The sequence below is a fragment of the Fusarium keratoplasticum genome, chromosome 5, assembly GCF_025433545.1.
Source record: "Fusarium keratoplasticum isolate Fu6.1 chromosome 5, whole genome shotgun sequence".
NCBI classification, from domain to species: Eukaryota; Fungi; Ascomycota; class Sordariomycetes; order Hypocreales; family Nectriaceae; genus Fusarium; species Fusarium keratoplasticum.
Genome location: NC_070533.1, coordinates 3521117 through 3545763, shown reverse-complemented (window position 1 = coordinate 3545763; position 24647 = coordinate 3521117). Strand labels below are relative to the sequence as shown.

The 24647-nt window shown below is 51.1% G+C and overlaps 9 protein-coding genes across 9 annotated transcripts; 4 read left to right on the top strand and 5 right to left on the bottom strand.

The window, feature by feature from the left end:
• Positions 1–201: 201 nt before the first annotated feature.
• Positions 202–2080, top strand: NCS57_00775400 (uncharacterized protein; the record flags this gene model as incomplete). The annotated part of the gene is made up of 2 exons (XM_053057597.1): positions 202–408; positions 461–2080. 2 exons carry the CDS (start codon positions 202–204, stop codon positions 2078–2080), a joined length of 1827 nt encoding a protein of 608 aa, XP_052913792.1.
• Positions 2081–3168: 1088 nt separating this feature from the next.
• On the top strand, positions 3169–4384 carry NCS57_00775300 (HET domain-containing protein; the record flags this gene model as incomplete). The annotated part of the gene is made up of 2 exons (XM_053057596.1): positions 3169–3805; positions 3852–4384. 2 exons carry the CDS (start codon positions 3169–3171, stop codon positions 4382–4384), a joined length of 1170 nt encoding a protein of 389 aa, XP_052913791.1.
• A 321-nt stretch (positions 4385–4705) lies between these two features.
• NCS57_00775200 (SGNH-hydro domain-containing protein) lies at positions 4706–5480 on the bottom strand (the record flags this gene model as incomplete). The annotated part of the gene is made up of 2 exons (XM_053057595.1): positions 4706–5059; positions 5106–5480. The coding sequence occupies 2 exons, from the start codon at positions 5478–5480 to the stop codon at positions 4706–4708; spliced, it is 729 nt and encodes a 242-aa protein (XP_052913790.1).
• Positions 5481–6343: 863 nt separating this feature from the next.
• On the bottom strand, positions 6344–8398 carry NCS57_00775100 (Galactose oxidase; the record flags this gene model as incomplete). The annotated part of the gene is made up of 1 exon (XM_053057594.1): positions 6344–8398. One exon carries the CDS (start codon positions 8396–8398, stop codon positions 6344–6346), a length of 2055 nt encoding a protein of 684 aa, XP_052913789.1.
• A 1041-nt stretch (positions 8399–9439) lies between these two features.
• Positions 9440–11515, top strand: NCS57_00775000 (Zn(2)-C6 fungal-type domain-containing protein; the record flags this gene model as incomplete). Its single annotated transcript, XM_053057593.1, has 3 exons — positions 9440–9454; positions 9836–11302; positions 11354–11515. The coding sequence occupies 3 exons, from the start codon at positions 9440–9442 to the stop codon at positions 11513–11515; spliced, it is 1644 nt and encodes a 547-aa protein (XP_052913788.1).
• Positions 11516–16512: 4997 nt separating this feature from the next.
• NCS57_00774900 (uncharacterized protein) lies at positions 16513–17724 on the bottom strand (the record flags this gene model as incomplete). The annotated part of the gene is made up of 1 exon (XM_053057592.1): positions 16513–17724. The coding sequence occupies one exon, from the start codon at positions 17722–17724 to the stop codon at positions 16513–16515; it is 1212 nt and encodes a 403-aa protein (XP_052913787.1).
• A 1793-nt stretch (positions 17725–19517) lies between these two features.
• Positions 19518–19963, bottom strand: NCS57_00774800 (uncharacterized protein; the record flags this gene model as incomplete). The annotated part of the gene is made up of 3 exons (XM_053057591.1): positions 19518–19615; positions 19672–19821; positions 19915–19963. The coding sequence occupies 3 exons, from the start codon at positions 19961–19963 to the stop codon at positions 19518–19520; spliced, it is 297 nt and encodes a 98-aa protein (XP_052913786.1).
• Positions 19964–21436: 1473 nt separating this feature from the next.
• Positions 21437–23397, top strand: NCS57_00774700 (Metallophos domain-containing protein; the record flags this gene model as incomplete). Its single annotated transcript, XM_053057590.1, has 2 exons — positions 21437–21693; positions 21753–23397. Exons 1-2 carry the CDS (start codon positions 21518–21520, stop codon positions 23395–23397), a joined length of 1821 nt encoding a protein of 606 aa, XP_052913785.1. The 5' UTR covers positions 21437–21517.
• Positions 23398–23941: 544 nt separating this feature from the next.
• On the bottom strand, positions 23942–24337 carry NCS57_00774600 (uncharacterized protein; the record flags this gene model as incomplete). The annotated part of the gene is made up of 2 exons (XM_053057589.1): positions 24095–24337; positions 23942–24040 (listed from the first exon to the last, which is right to left on the bottom strand). The coding sequence occupies exons 1-2, from the start codon at positions 24233–24235 to the stop codon at positions 23942–23944; spliced, it is 240 nt and encodes a 79-aa protein (XP_052913784.1). The 5' UTR covers positions 24236–24337.
• Between the last annotated feature and the right edge of the window lie 310 nt (positions 24338–24647).

The window sequence follows — 24647 nt, the reverse complement described above, 5'->3', positions numbered from 1 at the left end:
TGTCTGGTGACTGCGCCTGCAGCACAATCACAACTCTTCTCAGCTCCTTGGCAAGCCGATCCTGAGAAGAAGAGGCGCACAACCATGGATTACCTATGGGTTTATAAATAACGTAGGCCTCCTCATTTTTCCTCGGATAGCTTTGCAGAAATTCTCCCGGCGGCTGGCATAGTCGCCACTCTTTACCCCGAACTCAACAAGATGCATGGAGACGGGCGAGAGGCAGTTCAGCCCCGTCAATTAGAGGGACCCTGGACGACCAAGAGACTTCTCACTAGCCTTCTCGATTTGACCCTTGCTGCTGGCGCTCTCCTCTTTGTTCTGTTCGGGGGACTCATCTACATGAGTGACGGTTCTACGTCCGCGCCAGGCTCGACGGGTAAAGTCCTCTTGGATATTGCCAAATATGTATGTCTTCACCATTTCTACGTAGACTTGATGGCGACTTATAGAGATGCAGGGACCAACTGTGTTTCCCGTCCTCTTCGCCGCCATCGTCGGTGGCGCGCTGAAGACATTTGCAACCTGGCATGTGCAGAATGGTACTCAGGTAGGAGTGATCGAGCAACTTGTCGGAAGCCATACTGTAACTGGAGCTCTCTTCACGCAAGCCCGGCTCAAGGCATTCAACTTGCTCGCTGTCAGAATTGTGCTGTTGTGGTGCCTGTCGCCTCTGGGGAGCCAGGCTGCTCTGCGGGCGATAAGTGCCGACCATGTGTTTCGCAATGAGACAGACAACCTGACGGTGATGGAGTCGTTTGCTCCGTTCAGATATTTTGCAGGGGGGTCCTCGGGTGGATTTGTTAGAACGAGGTTGGTCCCGTCCTTCATCGCCTCTATGCTCTCTGCGCGGTTACTACAGGATAGAAACCAGGACATTTGGGGAAACATTCGCGTCCCGTTGATCGAGAGGCTCCCCAATAGAGCCCCAGATACGGACTGGATCGACTTGTCGGGAGCTCAAGAGGTGATCTACTCTTCGCTTGTTGGGATCCCTGTGGCGTCGCTTCCCAGTAACGGGAATCATACATTCACCATTTCGGCATCATACGTCAATGTCGAATGCCCTACCATCAAGGTGCTGCCTGAGTACGAATTTCCCACCACTGTGCCAGACTTCAACTCGAGCGATGGGAGCAACTGCCAATGGACCATGCGTCAGGCCGAACAGACCTTGAGGGTCAGACTGTCTCAGCCGTGTCAGCGTAGCCAAGAAGATGTGGTCAAGAGGTATCGCGAAGGGAAAGATCGTCCAGCCCGTGTATTCATATGGGAGTCTCGCACCTTCGGAGAGGAAGGACACTCGTACGCTGAATGCCACCTGTACACGACATATGTCGACATTAAAATGCAGTGCCAAGGCACCCTGTGCTCTCCAGCCTCGGTGCGCCGGTCACCGAACCCCGTCCGGCATGGAAACTGGACGCTATTCGACATGGAATCCAGTACTGTCCAGTCAGAAGCCTTCACAGCAATCTTTGCCAGCATGTTCCCGGGGTCAAACAACAGCGGCGGCCAGGTTCCGATTGTCACGTACCTCCTCGAGCTTTTGAACGCCCTCTCAGTAGAAAACACGACTCAGCCCGCGGCGATACCGCGAGAAAGATTTGAGACCGGCCTGACGCAGATGATAAACTCGCAGCTCTTGCTGGGTATCCGAGTGGAGGACGTGACGGGGAGCTTTACAGCGGAAAACCCAAGCAATCTCTCCGTCAATGTCGTTGAGATGGAGACATACACCCGGGTAGAGCTTGTCCAGTACAGCACGCCATGGCTAGTTTTGCTGCTGGCATCCTCTGTGGTCCTCTTTGCCGTTGCCATGGCGGCCATTGTCGTTCGCTTCAGGATACTGGTCCCTGAAGTGTTGGGCTCGCTTGCGCTGGGCATGCTGGACAATCGATGTGAAGATACCAAGCACTCGTCCTTCATGAGCGGCGATGACAAAATGGCCAAGATGAAGAAGGTCAAGGTGATGCTGGGCGATGTTGAACCTCACGCTGAGATTGGCCGAATTGCATTGGCGGCGCCGATGGAGGATGTGGTGGTTGGTAAGGTCCAGAAGGGCAAGTTTTACCTGTAGATAGACAATATCGTCTCGCTTCAATCGATACTTGAGAGGATGAGTAGAGGAAACACCAGTTTACCTCTGAAGACATAACCATGATGCCTTCTCTGGGTGAAATGCACGTGACTGGGACTGATGGGCTAGAATCTGTTGATCACTCTAATGCAGCTATTCTCTACTCTAGCAACAAACCCACCCTTATCTCACCTTTTCCTCTGTACCCTGCCCCTTTCATCAGTTCGTCAAACAACACGATGACACAACCCGACCAGCTTTGCCATAAATGCCAAGAGCTATTCTCACAGCCTGACTTGGAGCCCAGCAATTGTGACTGCTGGCAAGACCCGTCACTTGCGGGATGGAAGCGCCAGGGGAGGGACGTCCTTGAAGCTGCCGATTCGGGCTGTCCCCTCTGTCGTATAGTATGGAATGAAGTCTCTTCCAAGCTTGGCAGCAGGATCAACGTCGAAAAGGCTGTCATCGGTCCAAGGATCTGTTGGGACGACGATACGGCCGCCTTCTGCGCGTTGGTCTATCAGCTTAAAACGTCAAGCCATGTTTATCCCGAGCTCCTCTCGGTGGACATGTATCTCAATACAGGCAAGTTCTTGCGCAAGATGCCCCGATGAAGGAGTCTAACAATTGATACAGCCGTCGGGGATATGGTACCTGATTGTCCAAGACCACCGAATAGCGCTGATGCCTGTCAGTCAATGGCAACGCGCTGGCTCTTTGAGTGCGCCACACAGCATGAAAAGTGCCGCGTCCGAGATCATCAATCATGGCTTCCGACTCGCCTGATTGACGTTGGACCTGCTTGGTCGACCCAGGACCCAAAGTTGGTGATGGCTTCGTCTCTCAGCTCCAGCTCTCCGTCGCCATTGTACATATCCTTAAGCCATCGCTGGGCGACTAGCAACATGCTCAAACTAAAGAAGGCAAACATCAACGACTTCATGCAGCGTATTCGACCGGCGGACTTGCCGTTTACCTTTCATGATGCAATTCGGTTGTGTCGAAACCTGGGCATCCGATACATATGGATAGATTCCCTCTGCATTATCCAAGACTCAAAGAAAGACTGGTTAAAAGAGTCCTCCAACATGGGAAAAGTCTATGAATACTCCTTCTGCAACATTGCTGCAACATCGGCCTCCCGTGGTCAAGGCGGATTGTATAGCTGGCGAGATTCTCATTTGATCACACCACATACAGCACGGGTCAACTGGAAGGGGCATGAGAGCGAATACGTCTTCTTCCTGGATAGTCACTGGTTCAAGTCTATTTCTCGAGCACCTTTAAATGGGCGAGGCTGGGTCTTTCAAGAGCGCTTATTGAGCCCCCGAACCATACACTTTTCCTCTCAACTATTCTGGGAATGTAGGACACTCAAAGCCTGCGAGACTTACCCCTGTGGCTTGCCCTCTGAACCATCGATACTTGGTGATGATGTAGATCAGACCTTTCCAGGAAGCACTAAGGATTGGAGAGATGGTCTTGAAAGGGACGGTGTTGAGCATTGGGAACTGTTGACACAGATGTTCTGCAGGTGCTACCTCACGAAAGAATCGGATCGTCTTGCTGCCATTGCAGGTATAGCAAGTCAAGCACAACTTCTGCTCAATGACGAGTATTTGGCGGGTTTATGGAAGAGACAGCTCCCTCATGGGTTGCTCTGGAAGCTGCAGAACATGGTTGGACAAGATGACTTGATCGTCACTAGACCAACAAAATATCGAGGTGAGTAGGGTTCTACAGGAGAGCTGCACTTTCTGATTGGTGAAAGGGCCTTCGTGGAGTTGGGCGTCTCTCGACTTTGAAGCTGCAAATATCAACATCTTGGACCGCGAAGGCATCGACCGGAATTTGGTTGAAATCACCGAGGTGAAAATCGAGAGCAGCACTGATCAGATTTACACCAACGTGACCGGGGGTTATATACGCGTTCTTGGCAAGTTGGGCCAAGTCAACCTCCCCAAGCTCGAAGACGCAGAATGGAGAGGTGATAGGGGCGGACACTATACCTTTGAGTTCTCTCTTGACGTGGACGATGAGATCGATATCGAAGAAGAAACTCCGTATTGTATACCGATATTGACACACGACAGAGCTAATAGGAACCCTTTCAAGAGCCTGGAAGTGCACTGCCTCTTGCTGCAAAAGGTCGAAACAAATTCTATTGGATTCAGAAGGATCGGTAGCCTTCAGGTGCTTCTGGATTGGGAGGCTGAGACTACAGAAGAGTTTCGATGGATCACAGACTTTGCTAGAGATGAAAGTCCCCTGGTACAGGGTTTAGATATGTTGATGATATACTAGGCGTGTTTTATATTTAAAACTACATGTATTTTATTAAGTAGTAAGCGCCATACGGAGGTTAGAGCAGTTAAACACCCTATGAGAGGTTTAACCTTTTATGATGATGTAGCTAGGTATGACTCTTCTACTGCCGGCAGTAGAAGGTTTAAAAAAAAGGCCACTGTGTTAGCATTGGGATATGATGCTATGATGTGTTGAAAATGTGTTCTTTATTATAGTTGAAGCCTGGCCCTCGATGGGTTAACTGAGCCAGAAGATCGTAGTAAGCGCCCTTGGTTTGATCCTACTTGGCTAGTGCTTCCGACATCAAAGGTCCAACCTTTATTCCTCTCCAGTTGCAAACTCTCCCTCCCGAAGCTTCCTGCTCAACTCCTCATTGGGAATGACATACTTCTTCAGATCAGGCCTCTTCTCGAGGAGCAAGTCAGCAACCAGACGCCCAAAGACAATCTCTCCAGCAGGGTTGAGATGGGTCCTGTCACCCTCGCTGAGGTTGTAGTAATCGGCATTCTCCTTGCCAATGGCGTTGATGTAGTTGGTGCTTGCAGTGTTCAGGTCGAGATACTGGACGTTGAGATCCTTGGCGACTGCGATGGCGGCATCTCGCCACTCGCTGAGGTTTTCGACAACGTGGCCGCCGCTGAAAGTACGGCGGGTGAGGGATGTAATGACGATCTACTCTGTGAGTGTATGCACGCTACTATCCAAAGGGAATACTCACGGGTGTTCCTCCAGCTGCCTTGACCTCGTTAACCAACCCAGCTAAGTTGTTCGAGTACTGCTCCAGAGTATACGTCTTCTGGTCATTGTGTCCAAACTGGATAGTCACAATAGACTCATGGTCTCCCTTGTGGCTCTTGACAGCCTCAATGGCAGTATTCCAGCGGCCTTCAGCTCGGAAAGAAGGGATCGTGGCACCACTCTTGCCGCTGTTGACGCCAGAAGCGGGACTCTTTAAGTCGGCCAGGAAGCCATCGCCCCAGCCTCCGTTGACGGCAACGGTTGAGTCGCCAGTAAGGATAAAGTAGGGAGACTTCTTAGCTTGAGCCACTCCAAGTGAGCTCAGCACATACAGGAAGGCCGAAGAGAACTTCATTTTGAACAAGACGTGAGATGCAGTAGTTGGGTAAAAGCGGCACCAGCGGAGAGGAGGTGGACTTTCAAAATCCCCTCAGAAATAAGGCCATACCGGCTATATAACAACATATATTCCAAAAGCATCTGACTATGCTGTCCTTTCGCCAAGCTGCATCACGTTTGGTCCTCCCCCACACCGGAAGAACAATGCGTTATTCCGCCAATGACCATCTTGAAACATGGCATCAGAAAGTCTATATGTGCAATTTATATGCCGAGGCAATAGGAGCGCATAAACCCCCAATTTCCTCATTCTACAGCTTGCAGGCTCGTATTGGGGGTGCATGTCGGGGTAGAATTGTACCGAAGTATGTTGAATGTGTCGATCATGGAGCCATTTGGCATCGTGGGATGGGACAACTGCCTATATGGGCCGAGGGCCCGATGACGACCTTCCGAAGGGTTATAGCGACTTGACAAACGCTAGGTAATTCTACCGAAACCTTGAATTTAGGCTTAATGCTTGTATTGGAGTTGAGGTCTCAATGTTTGGCTCCTCCGTGATTTCCTTTTGCGGAACAGAGAGTGATGGCTTCGTCTCTGTTCCTCTGCAGGTGCTAAGACCAAATCCTTACCGATGAAAATTGGTTCCACGAATATTCAAGAGGCTACTGAAGACATGAATAACAGCTGGGGCGCGTAGTTCAAAGACCTTGTCGTCAAGGTTTCAAAGACAGAGTGTGATATGAAGTATTAAGACCGGCAAGGTGATACTGGTGGATGATTAATGATTTTTCATACTACAAACTCAGGACTTGGAATGGACAAAGGATAGAGCATAGATATAGTGAATGGATTAAAAACTTATACGGGTAACTTTGGCTAAGTAGTGACTTTGATGGTGGCCGCAACGCTCGGCACTCCCGCAGAATTCATGACAAATAGCATCCAATACCCAGGCAGAGCAATACCCGAGTCACCAGGAACTTTGAACGTGTACTTGTTCTTCCCCGAACCAGCCAGAGTCAAGGGTATACGACGCTGATCAGTGTTGACAGTATGCGTAGCCGTTCCATATCTAATCAGCGAGGCAGTGTTTACAGCTCCACCCGTTGTGACGGTGATGGAACCGCCGACTTTTATCGTGGTAGCCGAAACTGAAACGATCTTTGGTCGAGTGGCTGGCTTGCCGTCTTTGGTCAAGAGGTAACTTGGAGTGAAGATCTGGGCATCAAAGTGATTTGTTGAGCAGTCACCACAAAGCCCACCACCGCCATTAAAGACTCTTGCGTCGGGTAGAAGAATCGACATGCTGTGATAGGTTCGTACGATAGAGTTGGGCTGTTGCTTGATAAAGGTGTCGCTATCAGGAATGTACAGTTCCGGCGTAAGCTGAGGAGTCGAGTCTTCGAATGGAATGGCGTATTCTTGGCCTCCGGTGATGAATACTGTGCCGTCTGGTAGGAGAACTGAAGTGTGAAAGACACGAGGGTAGTACATGCCACTGCTGGCAAAGGCCACATTGGCTTGTGTCCCAGGGGCGCCGATAGTGATGATGTGAGCGTTGGTCGTGGCGTAAGAGTCCTGGTAGTTGGGAGTTCCACCAAATGTGACGATCTTGCCCTTGACAGCATCAAACATGACGGCGTTGCCACACATAGAGTCTGGGTCAACTCCCCGGCTGGTCTGTCTCTTGCCCGCAGGCTTGACAGTTCCTTTGCCTTGGGTGTAGTACCAGTTCATGGCGGAGCTGGGACCAGCTTGAAAGATGGTTTCCCCCTTCCAGCCAAACAACCATGCATGATTATCAGAACGAAAGAGTCCCTGGGCGTCAGCCGTGAGCATAGGCTGGACCTTTGCGTTCTGCAAAAGTGTCCACTTCCTCGAGCTTGGATCAAATATTTCGCCAGGTTTGAAGTCTTCACCGCCAGCCCAAGAGCCTCCGATCGTGAAGACCTTGCCATTTGATGTGGTAGCGGATGATTGATAGCCACGGGAGATCTTCATGTCGGGCCCCGATACCCACTGGTTCTTGACAGGGTCCCAAGTGCTTGTCCTTGCAGCGCTGTTACCGCCAGTCACAACGATCTGCCCTGTTCCGTCCATGGAGATGCCAGGGCAGAACATGTCGTGGTTGGTTTCAAAGACTTCTCTCTGTGTGATAATGCTCGTTTCTGGATCCCAGAGAGACGTCAATGTCATACCGCCAGGAGACCCATTCATGGTGTCGTGATAATACGAAGACCAAACCAAAACCTTTCCGGTCCCAGGATCAACGGCTCCAGCAACGGGAACTATAGGAAAGTCGAGTGTCGGTCCCCAAATTCCCACTCCAGCTTTCGGTGCGGTGTAAGAAGCAGCCTTGTACACGTTGAACTCGGCGATGCTCGTCCATGGACCGTCATATGCCTCGGTGGTGGCGACAATACGCACGTATCGAGCGCGTTTCGTCTCAAAGTTGGAGAATTTCTCGGTGCCGTCTGCATACCATGTTCCTGTAGCAACAGGAGATCCCCAGGTCTTTCCATCAGTGCTGAGGAAGATGTCGTGGCTGGCGATCCATCCGTGGGTAGTGCCGTCTTGTCGAGGGAGAGCAGAGATGCCATTGACGTTTTGGACGGTCTTCATGTCGACCGTGAGTGTGTGTGGAAGCGTTGGGTCTTTGCTTGTATCTTCAAACCAAGCCGTATGCCAAAAGCTGTTTACATCCCCGTCGATGGCCTTTTGGCAGGCGTTGTCTGAGTCTGGGTTATCGCTATCACAGGTAACCTTCCAGTTATTTCGACTAATGGCCGTACCGAGGGGTCCAGTTGCCCTGAGACTCAAGTGCTCCATCTGCACCTTGACCTTGGTCGAGTTCTGTGCTGGGATGACGATGCTCATGGCCTCGCCCCAGAACAGACCTGCCACGCATATGGTCAATATGTGAGACCTCATTTTGAGAAATAAAAGAAAGAGAGGGAGAAGAAGGTTGAGCACACGCCTCTGCGCCAAGAGAGGGTCCAAGTGTTCTATAAGAAGACTCCTCTTAGTCTCGGACAAGATAGAGACCGAACGGACCCGGATCTCTCGAGGCTTACACCTTAGCAATTGTGTAGCCAATTGCGGCATCAAAGTTCCTACACAAGACCTAGACTTATCCCCATTCCTAAAGCACGTGGCTTGACCATGGCGAGTGGGCGCATCAAGCTTGGTGCCTCGCCTAGACGGAATCTAGAATCGGCCGAGAAGCCATAATCCAGAACCACGCTCCCGCAGCATTCTAATCCAAATCTTCAAGGTTTCAGCCTCGGAGCCAGGCGAAACGAGTTGGTTCAAGCGCCAAGGTAAGTCATCGATAGTGCCAGGGCCAACTAGTGTGCGTTCCATTCTCTAATAGCTTCAAGTGTTGGAATGGGTGGGATTCCGGTTGATTGTGGTATTCTCTCGATCAATACCGAGCTCTATGCGTGTTTGAAATCGGTGCAGTATGTAATAGGAGCAAGTAAAAGAATGGGATTTATTTGAAAGACTGCTGGTTTATATACCGCTTCTCACAAATGACAATTCCCTCTCCGGTAAATATATTTAGAATGACTATGGGAACCACCTTGGTGAGGAGATTGCGAGATAAAAGAAAACTACAGGTTTGCCATCACACACAGGGCTCTGTCTTCACAGGAGGAAGAGCCACGGCATGGACAAACAAGGGGCCCTCAAAGTGGAATCCAAGTGCAATTAATATTTCCCATTTCCTTTCTTCTGCCAGCAGACAAAAGTCAGCGTGTCACGGCCAGTTGTTTGAAGCTTTTAGCTACTTTTTGTGCACAAACCAATGAAGACAGCAACCAATGTAAGTTGCTGGCCACATGATGCACGTCTGCGGCAAACAAATCCACACTACTTGAGAAGATTGATGAACTTGAAAACATCTACTGTCGAGTTCTAATAACTTGAGCACTTACAAAAGAGGCGAGCAGCAGAGGTACCTCCATCAATATGCCGATACCAGATGTAAGTATCAACACCGGACTTGAATTGCTTTTCTTCCATCTCAACATCACAGGGTTAAGTTCACACATGAAACCAGCATCAAATCTCGCCCTCAAGTCAACCTTGCCCTTTCATGTAGATGTCGCCCATTGGTCAGCTCGGCCTGTGATCCCCACAAGAAGCCCCCAGAAAATTCCCCGCGGAGAATTGCCTTCCAACGTCACCACAACATCCATTCCATGAGAACCAGCATGAAGAACAATCGACAGGTTCCATTGTCTAGACGTGCATGCGACGCCTGTAAACGTCGGAAGATCAAAGTACGTACTTGTAGCCCATTCGCTCAAACCTCTATCAAAGACGAAGACGAGCCCCTCGGAGCTGACTTGTTGGCAAACATAGTGTGACGGAGCACTACCATCATGTGCTTTCTGCCGTATATCTGCTCTTCAATGTACTTTCGAGATTGCGCCCAAGAAGAGGGGCCGGAAACCTGCGAATACCTTGACGAGTTCCCCGGCGTCTCAGCTTGAGTCTCCTGAACCTGCGGCTCCTCTTCACCTTGCCCAAGCATCAGACAAGCTTCGAGTTTCCTACCTGTTAGAACCCGGAGTCGAAGCTTCTATTCAAGCCTCTGATTCTTTACCGCTTTGCGTGATCAAGCGTTCAAGAGAGATCAAGTCGGCCCTGTTAACCAAGCTACAAGCGTTGGTCCCATCCACCACTCCCTTGTACATCGTTGACAAGTGCATCCGTCTCTTCACTCAGTACCTATTCCCCGCAGCTCCACTCTGCCATGAGCCATCTCTATGGCAGAGCGCGAACCAGTTTTTCAAAAATCCGCAACTAGATGCTGCAGCTGGAAAGGATGCGCTCACATCATTACGAGCATATACACTCCTCTCAGCGCTCTGCGCATCCATCGCCAGCATTCATCGCGATGCTGTTATTGGACCGCAAACTCTAGATGTTGCTGCAGCCTTATACACAGCGTCCAGAGAAACTTTTCAGCTATACGAGGATATCGATCTCGAATACCCGGACTCATCATCCCTATCAATCCGTTCACTTCACTCCAGCGCCATTCAGCAGTTGACTGGCAAGTCCCAGCTTGCATATCGTGTCGTCGGCCAAGCAAGGCTGCTAGCACTAGACCTACGGCTCTATGACGAGACAAGTCTGGCGAGTTATCCGCCATTGGAGGCACAACTACTTCGCAACAACTTTTGGCATCTCTTGACTTCGGATCATACGGCCGCTGCTCTGGGGACTCGGCCATATCTATTACACGAGGCTCTATTCGATCCCGGCCTGACCGTGAACCCCTATCAACAAGAACCAGCGCCCATGTTGGATTATGGGCGATACGAAAACTCGCCACAGCTTGAGAAACAAGTGATCGATGGCTTCTACATGGGCTGTCGCATGAGGCACATTGCAGCCAAGTTGATGTGGGCGTTGAGGTCAAAGTCGCGTGACGACCGTTATGAAAAGAACGATGACTCCAGCATTGCTTCTGTCAGTGATTTACCAGACATGTGGCACGAGTTTTCCCACATCTTGGACGGTTACAACCCAAAATTAGCACCAGAAGATGGCGGAAATCTTGCTTCATCGCAGCAAGATTTCATCAGGCAGTATCAGAATGAGACCCTGTTCACGCAGACGACCCAGCTCCGGATCGCTATGCACGCCTTGAGAATGGCCATATTACGACACTGCATCGTCTACAAGGTAGCTGGGCTTCTGGGGCCAGGCTGGAGTGATGAATCACTGCTTGTCAGCAAAATGGTTGAAGGAGGTCGTGACTTTGTCAGCACCTTGATTGAGTTGCCGATCCACCACTTGCAGACCATGGGAGAACCTTGGGTGAGTTGAAGGATACTACATCCCTAGCTCAGCAATGCTGATATGAAGCAGATTGAGCAGATACGGCTGGCGGGGAGTGTATTGTTGGAGCTGTCGCAGAACCAGGATGGTGATGTAAAGGAAGAAGCAGGCATTCAACTGACGCGCCTCGTCGATGTTCTATCCAGGCTGAACTCGAAAGCAACCGATGAGCTTGTTTTCGAGGGCGTTTAAGATGACTGGAGGGTTCCAATGGGTCTATGGATGCTTTCTTCATGCGTTAAGGGATAACGTAGCGTGCCCTTGGCCTGCAGGTTAGGGACACCTGCGATGCGCCTAGGGCATTAGATAAGACATTATCTACAGTCTTAATCATCCCTTACTTGTACTGAAGGCAGACCATGTTTCGGGGCGGGATAAAGACCCATGTGTAGGCAATACCTCAGGACCTGTTCCGGGTCTCAGCGCACCCATCAATTGAAGGGCGACCAAGAACATGAGCAAGTGTCAATGGCAAGTCATTCATTTGTTTCTTTCGGCAATTCGGTTTGGTTCGGCAAGTTTTCCGCTTTGCTGCCTAGTTTCTAACATAACAAAACGCCAGGTGCAGGCAATCACGGAATGCTGCAGCAACCGGCAAGCTGCTTGACCAAGCGGGAGAGGCTCGGAGATCAGCGCAATCGGCATTACAAACAACAAATCCTTTGTCTTTTGGGATTGCTTCATGACTAGATTGCGTTGTTTCTGCACCTTGCCTGGCAATCAGATCTTGTCCTCACAAGTATAAAAGGGGTGTCCTACCCCCAGGCTCCTCGCTCAGATCAAATTCCGCTCATCCATCAGCAATCTCACCATCCCATTATATTTATTGTCTCTTGCCTATTGTATAACGCTTCCATCAGGGTGTTGCCACCCCGTAATTGGCGCTATCCAGTCAACACCAACTTCTTGCCACGTCCAGCCTTGCGGGACTCTCCTTGCCTTCATGAGAGACACGAGGCAGTTTCATCCCCTCACAAAGATTGTCCCCAGCGATGCAAGAACGAGGCAAGACTGTGTCCCTCCGCAGAAATCGCTACGTGCGGTGTTTCATCCGAATTTCAGCGAGCTTTGCCGCTCTGCCCAACACGTCCGGCACTCTGGCAATCGGTTTCCACCTAGCCTATGGCTCCAGGCGAGAGACTGTCTGGAAGACGCCGGTGACATCCCCATCACTCATCGAGCGCATCACCATTCTCGTTTATATACCGCCGTGTCATATAAACGATGACCGATATATACCGCACAGGCATGGTATCCAGATCCCAGAGATCATTTATTACATTCGTCTTTTGGCCTCTTGGTTCCCGGTATCCTCACATTCACTTCATTGCGAGTCTAGTCTATCAGTTAAGGAGGTGCTCAACATACTATGTAAACTACCTGAAACAAAGTCTCGAGAGCGACAATGGCGCCTTCTTCCTTCATCACACATAAACATTGGGTGAAATGCTGCTTGACATAAGAGCAGACCACCAGAAACCGGGGCGACGAGAAGTCAGTCCATCACTTCATGAGACCTCTGTCTACTCCGTGGCTACATTCCCTATTCTTCCCGTCCAAAATGATCTTATATATACGACTTAGCCCCGTCATGCCCTGAATCGGAAGAGGTATGCCCTGCTACCCGGGAATGCAGCAACATCGTTCAAGTCTGTCTGATCCTCTGATGGACTGAGCGATGAATGGCACTCCCTTATATAAATGCACTCAAGTCCCCCGGCAGCAGAAGAAGTTGCGTCGCCGACTATCTCCGTCTGCTGTGGTGCAGAGAAAGCGGCGGCCCCAGAAGACAACCTCTATCCTTGCCGAACGCCCCGGCTCTTCAGTTTAGCGGGTTTGTCATGGAGATTTACCACCTCTCCCGCATCACGATGTACTCTTCCAGTTGGGAGAACTGAACGAGTAGAAAGGGGCACCCAGGGCTCGCAAGAACAAATGGCTCCAGCGAACATCCTTGATCGCGACTGAGATAGCAACTATATAAAGCGCAAAGCAGATAAAAAAGTGGAGAGAAGTTCATGAGAGTTCAGGCACGCCAACTACCATGTTCCAGATGATGCGAAACTTCCCAAAACGCTTTCGCACCTTCGACCTCAACCCAGAGCAGCCCCGTCCTGCAATCGGACAGCAGATGAACGCCGCCACTCAGAAGAGGCACTCATCATGGGCCGGACGGTTCATCTTCTTTATTCGCCGGCTCGTAGATATATAGAGTCAGCTGGTGCGATTGGTGGCACCTTGGGGGGATATGTCAACCAGCGCATATCCCTACTAGCTACAAGATTGAGGAGAGGTTTCGAGGCGAAACCGCGAGTGCCTTGAACTAGGTTGCTTTCGTCTCATTAGCTTCTTATTTAGATAGACACTCGGCGACTCTTCGACCGAATCTGCCGTTGGTGTCGCCAATGGCTTTGCGCCTATTTTTGTGGCAACGGAGACATCCTGCTATATGACTCTGGGGCTGTGTTCAGATAATCTGAATATAAGCAGAAGCCCAACTGTCACATAGCGTCAGAGACTTGGCCAGTTCAGCTAATCTGCCTGGCCTCCGTCAGAAAGGACAAGGTCAAAGAATGGATCCTCACCACCTCCATCATGCGACCACCACCCTCGGCGTCAGGCGTACGTTAAGTCTTTCCATTCCGTTACCATTGCACATCTCGGCTTCATTTTATGTATTTCATGTCTACTCTTGACTTGGTGAGACTTCAGTTAAAGACTGGCTACTCCAGAGCAACAGTCGCTACTTGTCCATCAGGATTCCCGACATGGATTCTCCTCTATTCCTGATCCCCTCTTGGGAACGGTCATGCTTTATAGTAGAAAATGTACGATGCGACGGAGAACGCAACGCCGTGGACCGCATCTGGGCTTAAGTTCTATATCATGCCAAGGTCGTCGTGAGTTATGCTAAAACCGCAGAAAGGGATCGTGGATACTAATCTTTGGTATTAGGAGCACAGCGCCAAGAGCTGTAATGATAATGTTCCGGACGACATGGTCGTCCTTTATAGTGAGCAAAGCTATTCCGGCAATTCTGGCAGCTCCTTTTGGCTGGAGGACGACCAGTCCACTCGCAAATGACTGTGCAAACGTACAGTCCCGGTTCACTGTCCCGGCCAGCCATGCTCATACGCAGTTGCAAGAGCCAACGCAGCAAACAAGCCAGCCCAAAGTTCACTAAAATGTCGCTTGATCGGCTAGGGACTAGGCCAAATGAGGGGGCTTCTGTACTTTGAGTCTAGGAAATCGTCAATACGCGATAGGAGATCCGTCAAAGGTCACCAGACGAGAAGGTCCTCGTCGTTCCAGGAATGGCGATGATGCTCGGCACGGTACATGAAGGCCTACGTCGAGAAGCCTAGGGAAACCCCCACATGAAGTTCACCATTGGGGAATACAACGGGACGACGAAGCCCGAGCGGAGAGCCGGGAGCCAGATACGGCTCTTCCTCACTCCCCAGGCCCAATTCTCGCCCCCTATACAGTCCGGGGGAAGGCTTACGAATTACTCCTTGGCGACATTGGATGTTGGATTCAACACCGCATCTCCAAGAAGCAAGGGTAACACCCCTCCTCTGCCGCGCGCACATTCTCTCAGCGCTTGAAGAAGAGCTACGTTATATACAGCAGACACATATCCTCCGGTTCACCGGGCAGTACCCACGCTCAAGCCTTTGCTGTGAGTTGTTTTGCGAAATGCAATGCCTGATTGGTTTATTTGCTGGTTAACCCATCACCCCCGAGAGCTTACACCACGCACTTGACGAACTATTGCTTGAATCATATATATATATCCCAGCGGAAACCTTGCACGATTAACACACCTTTCGCAGAGTTGCCCACGAGCTTCACCATCGTGGAAGGGAAACACACATCAGCATTGGTAGTCATCATCGACATGACGCCAGGCAGACAGAAATAATGCGACGATTATTACGCGTCACTTTTGGCTGGTCAACCTCAACTTCATATTCCAAGCGAGATCGGATAGACTTAGACCAGCTCCAGCACTCGTCTTCTTAAGACGAAAGTGTAGGCTTGGCGAAGTCCAGGCAACAACCAGTGGACGACCAACTAGACACTCCATGGGGAGTGAAGCACCGAAAATGAGTGGGAAGACATCACCAAAGCTATGGTGAATGACTTCTGGAATCGACGTCCGGAGCAGTTCCTAGACGATGAACCCTGATGAGGCAGCAGAATGAAGAACTCAGGAGCCATATCAGGGATTGGAGACGGGAAGAGTCACCTATATATATACATCACACTGAGGGCAGTGATTGCTTTCTCTGTGTCCCGGGATTATGATGATAAAAGGCAGGGCTGCGAATGGGCTGAACCACTATCACAGTCGCGCTTTGAACGACGAGAACTGCCCAGAGCTCTTCCTCATCCCATGGCCTGATGATGTCTTGCCTTGAGGCTGTCTAGACCCGGTGCGAACACTATCCTCACCCCTCGTCAGCGGGACGTCCACCTAGTCACGGCAGACGTTTTAATTTTCCTCGTGCGTTGATCGATAAACAGCAGCACCAGCTTGAAGATCTAGTCATACGCCCTTTCTGACGAAATGCTCGTCCTTTGCGGCAGCGAGAAAACCCCCTCCAGACAGGACCCTTGACTACTCCTCGCTTGCCAAATAACCACGCCTTCCAGCTATATATACTACAACCTAACTTATCGGTACTTATTACTCATGCAAGCCCTGGTGCTAATCAAGGTATTCCTAAAAGAAATACCGCTGCACACAACACATTAGGTTTGCCTCCGACACCTCCCCGAGTGTGGTGATGTCTCCCACCCTCGCCATGAAGACAAGGACAAGTCGTCCCGTCTGGCTACACAGTTTCTCCGCACCTACAAGCTGGCGTAAGTCTTTCTTTACGTGCCTGTTCATCAGACTAACTCCAACCTAGGCTCGAAGAAGGGATCCATCTGTTATACACGTCCAATCTTCCATATCTACATCACAGTAGAAGAAAGTGATCAGTAAATATTAATGTATTAATATGCATGCTATCTCGCTCAGTCCCCAGCGTCTTGACCATAAACAAGTTCAATAGTCCATTAGCCAAGGTCTATCCAAGACAGCATGCAATCATCCAGACTCTCCAACTCCATCTCTTCCCCGCCATACCCAACCCGCCTGCGCCATTCATTCACTCGTCAACGTCACTCGGACCAGGTCAGGACTCGTTGCCACCAGACTCAGCCTCAATCTGAGCCTTTCGAGCAGCATTGAGAGCCTTGAGCTTGGCAGTTCCAAAGCCCAGGACACCATCCTCCTGGTTGTCTCCAAGCCAGGGCTTCTTGGAATCGCTAAGGATGCTGCCGGTCACAAAGTAGATGAGCTGACCGATGATAATGAGGACGAAGGCAATCGGGTACAGGAAGTGAATCTTGTAGCCAAAGACGCGGGTGCCGATAATGACACCCCAGAAGTTGGCCGTCAGAAGCGAGATGTTGAGGAAAGCCGCGCTACCCATTCGCAGCATGACAGGAACCAGCGCATAGAAGAGGTTCAAGCACAGCGTGAAACCAATGATCCAACCGATAACGTCACCGTTCCAGGTGGCGTTATCGAAGGACTTTCGGTCAAAGATGGCAGCCTGGACAGCGTTGATGCACATGCCAAAGAGACCCAGGAAGGACAGGACATGGTACAGATGCGCCTTGGAAACGAGCCACTCCTCAAAGACATTGGTAGTACCGTAGAGCGTGGCACCGAGCAGGGCAAAGAGATCACCCTTGACCATATCAAGACCCTTTCCGCCGTTGGAGCCCGTGATGTGATCGCTGCCAATCAGGATACCCATGCCACCGCAGCAGACGAGAATACCCACGATCTGGAAGATCTTGTAGCGGACCTTGAGCAGGAAGAAGGAGATGACGACGACGCAGACAATGGCCCAGAAGTTGATGAGCTGGGCGGAGAGGACGTTGGTGTAACGGTAGGCCAGGACGGTAAAGTAGTTGCCCTGGACATCGAGGAACGCCATGATGAAGTACTTCCAGCCATCAGTCCAGGCGACTCGAACCCACTCGCGAGGACCATCCTTGAACAAGAAGATGGGGGTGTAGATGAGGAACATGAGGATGTAGTTGAAGACGGTCTGGAAGGCGGGAATGTTTGTGCCCTCCTCGGCGAGGAAGCTGGTAAAGGTGTTGGTCGACGTGATGCACAGGGCGAGAACCTGGCCGAGGGCGAGGACGATCCAGAAGTCGTAGGTAGTGAGGTAGCTGTACCAATGGACCGACTTGACCTCGAGGGTGTGAATGCCCTGGCTAACGGCGGCATCCTCGCTTTGGCTGGGCGCATTAGCGACACCGATAACGGGGTCAGCAGTAGGGGCGCCGAAGCCCTTGGTGTCGCCGACGGAAGAGCTGTTTGTAGCCATGGTGACAGTAGTCGTAGTGTCTAGGCGGGATGTTGTGTATCGTAGGATAGGGATTGCGAAACGAAGCTCGACGGAGTCTAAGATCTACTCTATGAGGATCACTCGGTGTACGAGACGTAGTCTGGAGATTCCCGTTAGCTCGTCCCCCATCAGAGTCCATGACGCTGATCGCATTGTGCCAACGTCGTACGTACCTCGAATAGCCCTGTTCTGGAAGCGCAGATCGATATCTTGGTGTAGTAAAAGTATAAAAGCCAGATCTACCAATCGCAAGAGAATGCTAGTAGTCTGCTCAAAAGTGTCGGATGAAGTCTTTCTTATCGTCCCCTAGGTTTGCAGCAAGCGCAAAGACTCAAAGTCGCTCGCTGGTGTTTTATAAGCCGAAGCGGCACATGTAGCGATGTGCCAGCGCGTGGTAGTCAAGGTAGAGGGCCGAATTGGCGCTTGTCGACATGGGCTGGAGGGTTGAAGTAAAAGGAGGAGAGGTCAAGTCCAAAGGAGGACTGTGATCAGATGAGAGGCGGGGGGCTTTTTGAATGCGCCCACCTTTTGCGCGAGACTGGTCTGTGGAGTAAGTTGGAGACGATTGATCGGCGACGCACTGCACGGAGACACCGTTGAAAGCGACGATCCTTTCTAACAGCGATAGAGAGAAGAGGAGGAAAAGAAGAGACGGGACAGGCTGAGCGCAACATCTTGTACCGCGACCATGGTCGACAGGTTGTCCATCATCTGCTGGTCCATCAATTTTTTCCTTCTTCCATCAGCCGCGGCCATGCCTAAACAGGCAAGCTGCGAATGATGAGGCTTCTGATTGGCTTCGAGACACATAAAGATCCACGGGACGCGGGAGCCAAGAACTAGCACTAAACTAAATCAGGGCAAACGTCCTGGCTTGGTGGGCTGCCCAGCCAGTCTAGCGGTTCTGCTGTGGTCGTGGCGTTCTTCACGGCGGGGTCACGGCGGGGCCGGGGGCCAAAGCTCCCTGGAAGAACTGCTGCAGCAGTCAAGTTACAGTGCTTACAGTGGCATCTGCACGGGCGAGTTTAGTGCTCCATATCGATGAGACTTTGGCTGCCACATGTGCAGATTAACGAGACAAACACAGAGAAGCAAATTCCATGAGATCATTCAACGAATAGAGTCACAACTAGCAGAGTCAATCGAGATTGGTCCCGCGCCATCTTCAGCTCGAGTCTTCGCTGTTGGTGGCGTCCTGGGCTGAAGTCCCGCGGGCGGCTAGGGCGCACAACCCGGTCGAGAAAGGTCTGGGCATGGGAGCTGATTTGGGGCATGAGGTGATGATGGTGGGTAGCCACGTGGGGGATCGTGACAATTGGCCGAAATACAATCGAGCATTTGACTTGATATCGAATCATGGACCATCTCTTGGTCATCGGATTGTAATATATTGAGCTGGGTGATTGCGATATACGAGTTTCTCAGACGATTCCCATATCCGCTTTTCGATCCTCCATCCCGTCGTCAAGCCGTTCAGTGGCATCAATACTCAACGCCATGAAATGCAAAGACATTATTGAGACTCCTAGTCGACTCTCTTCCGTGTCAGTATGGCATTTCCACCTTTGTGATGCGACATCTGCAACGTCGAGGTTCAACTCCTAAGCGCGTTCGCACGGGCCGGGCGACCTCGATCGAATCGACGTTATCTTCGAGGCCAACCCTTCATTGCGCCCATATGGCATTCTGTGTATGCTAGGCCAACGTCTCGGCCAAAAATCGGGGCCGATTGCAGAAGTTTAGTGGCTTCTGATATGTTGAAGCGTCGAGTGTCATGATCCGGAGAGGACATTTGACATGGCGATCCGTACGGTACGGCCTATCCAGACATTGTTCCTCGTCACGCTATCTGTCTGTGCAGAATCTCTGCCTGGGTCGAGTTAGCCATATTGTAGTCAGGCAATTCCTACTTAGAATAGAGCATACGAGGCATGATGGGCATCTGCCTATCCGTCGGAGACGTCGTGTTACTGGTAGCTGGCTCTCGTTCAGGCAACGCCGAAACTTCACGGAGGAAGAGGTCGCTGCATTCTTGTTCCGAAGTAACGGTATACGTTTTGGAATCACTTGTTGTTCCTGCGCAAAATTATCAGCCATTGATCTTCTTGGGTTCCACTTTCGCCGGGATTCGATACAGTTGTCCGAGATACCGGCGGGCTGGGTTCTCACCAGGCTTCGTCGGAGGTAGAGATTTCGGAAGAGCACCGCCGTCGGGCATGTCGTTGTTTCTGCGAAGGGGAATCCCCGAGTAATATGATGTTGGTAGACCGAGATTCGGTCTTTAGGGGGTTTCCGTGGGAGAGTGTCGACATCCGACAGGTCGGACAAAGGACGTAGAGATAGATGCTCCGAAACCCGATTTGCTGACACTTGAGGTTTCTTGTCGTATGTCACTCGTTCAGAAGACAACTTCTCCAAGATTGACGCCAAAAACACAAACGCAAGGGATCAAGTTAACGAAGACAAGAGGCAAGTCCTTTATAAGTCGAAAAGACACCAAATCACAAACACCCGGACATCTAAGCCGCAAACACAACCCGGCCATCGGGAGGCAGAGCGGCCGAGAGTGGAGCCTCTGCCGCGTCTCGTATTTCGTACCGGCGACTCGAAGATCCGCAATCTGGCGATCCATCCAATCAGCGCCCGTCTCTCCATGATTGCCAGCAAGGGGGCCACCTGGCTTCGCGCCATCATCCCCGAATGGGGTAAGCAGCTCTGGGCTCAGGATGGGGATAGGGCTGTCCTATAGCATGGCGGTGCGAGATACGGTCAGGGACGGATTGGGTAAAATGAGTGCAAGAGACTTGTCGTATGCCTCGGTTCAGGTGCTGGAGAGATGAAATGGTTTGTTTGTCAGCCCTATCTCGTTTTGTTTCAAGGGGTGGTTGTCGTCATTCATACGCTGGGCTCGGCAGCTTAGGTTCCTTGCATTGCGTGGACGTTGTTGCATCCTGGCTGACGGCCTGGCAATCCATGGTGTTTAGCAGAGGGTATATTTGCCAAGTAAAAGAACAAACAGTTTCTATGAGTGCGAATAACCGTAGAATCAGGTATTTGTATCCTAGCATGCCCTAGAGCTTCCAGGGACACCACGTATGCCGTACTCCATCAATACATGTCAGCCATAGCTTAGACATAGTCCCTTTTCTCACACTCCTAATACCTTTGATACTGCCTACACGTAGTTGATCAGCTCTTTATAATAACAGTTCTTCAACTTACCGTCAACATTCCCCTCAACGAATAAAGGACAACCCCCAGATTGTTAGCCGTCCATAAGACAAGATTTCAACTTGTGTTCCTAGCCAACCATTTCGTACACTATCTCCAAACATCGAAATAGGGCACAGACACCATCTTCTCCTCCCCAATATTGATCACACTGCAAAGTCACATGGATCTCCATCACTTGGGCTTTGTCTCATCTCGAGTAACACGAGTCCCGTGCTCCAGGCACCGGGCCCGCTGATATGCACCCACTGAAGACCAGCTGCGCCCTTGCGGGGAGTATTCGGAAACCCCATTGGTCGATATTGATAACGTAAGAGCACTCAGCCAATCATCTTGTCCCTCCATCGGCCATCAGGGTCTCGGCCCCTCAAACGTCATTGCTAGCGGCAGGGACCTTATCGCTCCGGGTCCTCCTCCACTCGAGCCGCGCTGCTCCTTCTTCCATCTTCATCATCAACAAGACAGGACTGAGTCATCTTCCCGTCTCGTTGAATCACGTTTGTACTCATATTGGCACTCATTACCATTTTTCATTTGCAGTATGGTCTTGCGGAGTAGAACTTTGGCTGCTAGCTCAGCGCTTGCCGCTGTTGCTCACGCCGCTCAGCCGGGAGCTGTCCAGCCTGTGCCAGGTCCCATGAGAGACCTAACCTGGGGTCAGATCAACTTCATTCACACAACTGATACGCATGGCTGGCTTGGGGGCCATCTTCAAGAGTACGTGCCTTAGTGGCTGGCGTCTAGGGACCTCGCGACTTATAGCTAACGTTATCTAGAGCTCAGTACTCGGCCGATTGGGGAGACTACATCTCCTTCACCCAGCACATGCGCAAACAGGCCGACGACAAGGGAGCGGATGTGATAGTCATCGATACCGGCGACCGAGTCGAGGGAAACGGTCTCTACGATGCTTCAACGCCCAAGGGCCTCTACCAATACGACATCTACGCCGAAGCCGACGTCGATATCATCTGCACTGGCAACCACGAGCTCTACAAGCATTACTCGGCCGACAAAGAACATAATACTACAGTCCCCAACTTCGAGGGCAAATACCTCGCCTCCAACCTCGATTACATTGACTTTGAGACTGGCGATCGCGTCCCTCAAGCTCAGCGCTACCGCAAGTTCAAGACAAAGAACCAGGGCCTCGAGGTTGTGGCTTTTGGCTTCATCTTTGACTTTACCGGCAACGCCAACAATACCGTCGTCCAACCTGTGGCGGAGACGATCAAGGAGGAATGGTTCCAGAAGGCGATCCGCGAGAACCCTGATCTCTTTGTTGTCATTGGTCATGTTGGTCTCCGCATGGAGGAATTCAAGACCATCTTTACCGCCATTCGCAAGCAGAATTGGCACATTCCTATCGCCTTCTTTGGCGGTCATGCTCATGTTCGTGACGCTGTCAAATATGACTCCAAGGCCTTTGCCATTGCCAGTGGCCGGTATCTGGAGACAATTGGATGGATGTCTATCGACGGCATTAAGAAGCAAGACACCAAGGAGGTCGAGGCCGCAGCTTCTCCCACCTTTACTCGCCGATACATTGACAGCAACCTGTACGGACTTCACTACCATACTGGCCTGAACGAATCAACATTCCCTACTGAGCAAGGCCAGAAAGTCACTGGGATGATCACCAGTGCCCGCAAGGCGCTCAATCTCGACCACAAGTTTGGGTGCGCACCAAAGACGTTGTGGATGAACCGAGCCAAGTACCCAGGCGAGGACAACATCTACAGCTGGATCACCGACGAAGTCCTCCCAGACATCATCACGCGCGAAGATCGCAAAGACAAGCCAAGAATTGCCATCACCAACACGGGTGGCGTCAGGTTCGACATCTTTAAGGGTGCCTTTACCCGAGACAGCACTTTCGCCATCAGTCCCTTTACTAGCGGCTTCCGATACATCCCGGATGTGCCGTACAAGATTGCCTCCGAAGTGATTGATGTGCTCAACAGCCTCGAGAGGATCCTGTCAGAGCAGGGTGCTGACACCAAGTTCCTGGGTCTTCCTCAGCAAATGTTCCCTATCCCTGCTACTGTCTCTCAGGCCAGAAAGGATGAGGAAGATAAGGAAGGTCGTTTGGAACTCCGCAGCTTTGATGACAAGCCAGATCTTACCGCCGGTTACACCACCGAGGATGACATTGGTGCTGACGGCGACGACACCATTCATGAGCCTGTCAAGTCGTACCACCTTCCCAACTGTGTGCAGGCCGAGATTGCCTTCCCCGAGAGCGGCAAGCCTGAGACGGTGGATCTTGTTTACCTCGACTTTATCCAGCCGTGGCTTCTGGATGCGCTCAAGTTCCTGGGTGGCGAGTACAACAAGGACAGTGTCGAGCAGTATATCGATGGCACTTGGACATATCACATGACGGAGTGGATTAGCAAGAACTGGAAGGGCAACTGCTAGATTACATGGGCAGATTATGATAAGATACATGCAGCATACATTTGACCAAGTGTCAGGGGCGTTTGGGTAGGAACCGCATTCAACAGTATTGACTCCAGAGTCGGTCAAGATATAAATTGAACTAAATTATCAACTCTTTCGGTGTCTCCATCTTTTCCTTGCGTCTAAGTTGCAACATTCCTGACTTTTGATCCATGCGATGTGAGTGTCAATGCTTATCCAAGTGCAAGTTAGTATCATCCCCCCTTTCACTGCAGGAGTTGAACAAGGCATGGGGTACTGTGGTAGATTTGCGGACGCTATGCTACCTATCTAATGAAGACTTGAAGCCCCAGTCTCGTGTATGTGTATGTTCCGTATATCGAATTAAGCACATAAAAAGGATCGTAACTCATGCAAGCATGAAGCAAAAAAAGTAAATCATGTACCAGAACCCAAACCCATACCCAAACGATCCAGTTTCCATCTTGACGACTAGGACAGTGGAGACAATTTCGAGGAGACTGCAGCTCCGCATTGCTATCCTCGTCTTAAGAGTGGGCGTCTAGTTCTGGGGGAACTTGAAGCCGGGGGGGACGCAGTAGGGGCTGTTGCTGGGCTTGTAGAAGACGCAGCCGGTGTTGGGGGGGCAGGCACCAGCGAACTAGAGAAGCAAGTCAGTATCCTATCTACACGTCTTGTTGGAGAGTGAACTTACGACCCAGGCGCGGGAGACATCGCAGACCTGCCAGCCCTTGGCGTCGGGAGTGCAAGAATAGGTTCCGGGAGTGCAGCCCTTGGGAGGAGAGGCAGCGCCGAGGGTGGCGAGGGCGGCAACGAAGACGGCGGTGACCTTCATGATGGCGGTTGTTTTGTAGGAAAGGTGGTTAAGGTGAAAACGAGTGTTTTGTTTGAGCGAGAGGTTGTTTGCTTTGTTTTGCTTGAGTTGACTGATGAGGATGAGAAGTGTTGGACTTGCAGGGAGAGACGACGAGTTTATATACTTTTTTTCAGATACATACGTTACTATTCTTGCTCTCTCCAGATCTTCAATACCCGAAAGCAAAGCAGAACACGAGCTGACAAGGCTCTCCCTCCTCAAGATGGTGTGGAGGCGAAGCAGCTCCCCCCCCCCCCCCCCCCCCCCCCCCCCCCCCCCCCCCCCCAGCTCTGAGGCTATTCCCTCCCACCCCGTGAAAAGGCGGTCCCAATGCCGAGAGCCATGTAAGCCACGCACCCGGAAGAGGGGACGGGTGATCAGCAGAGCTGGG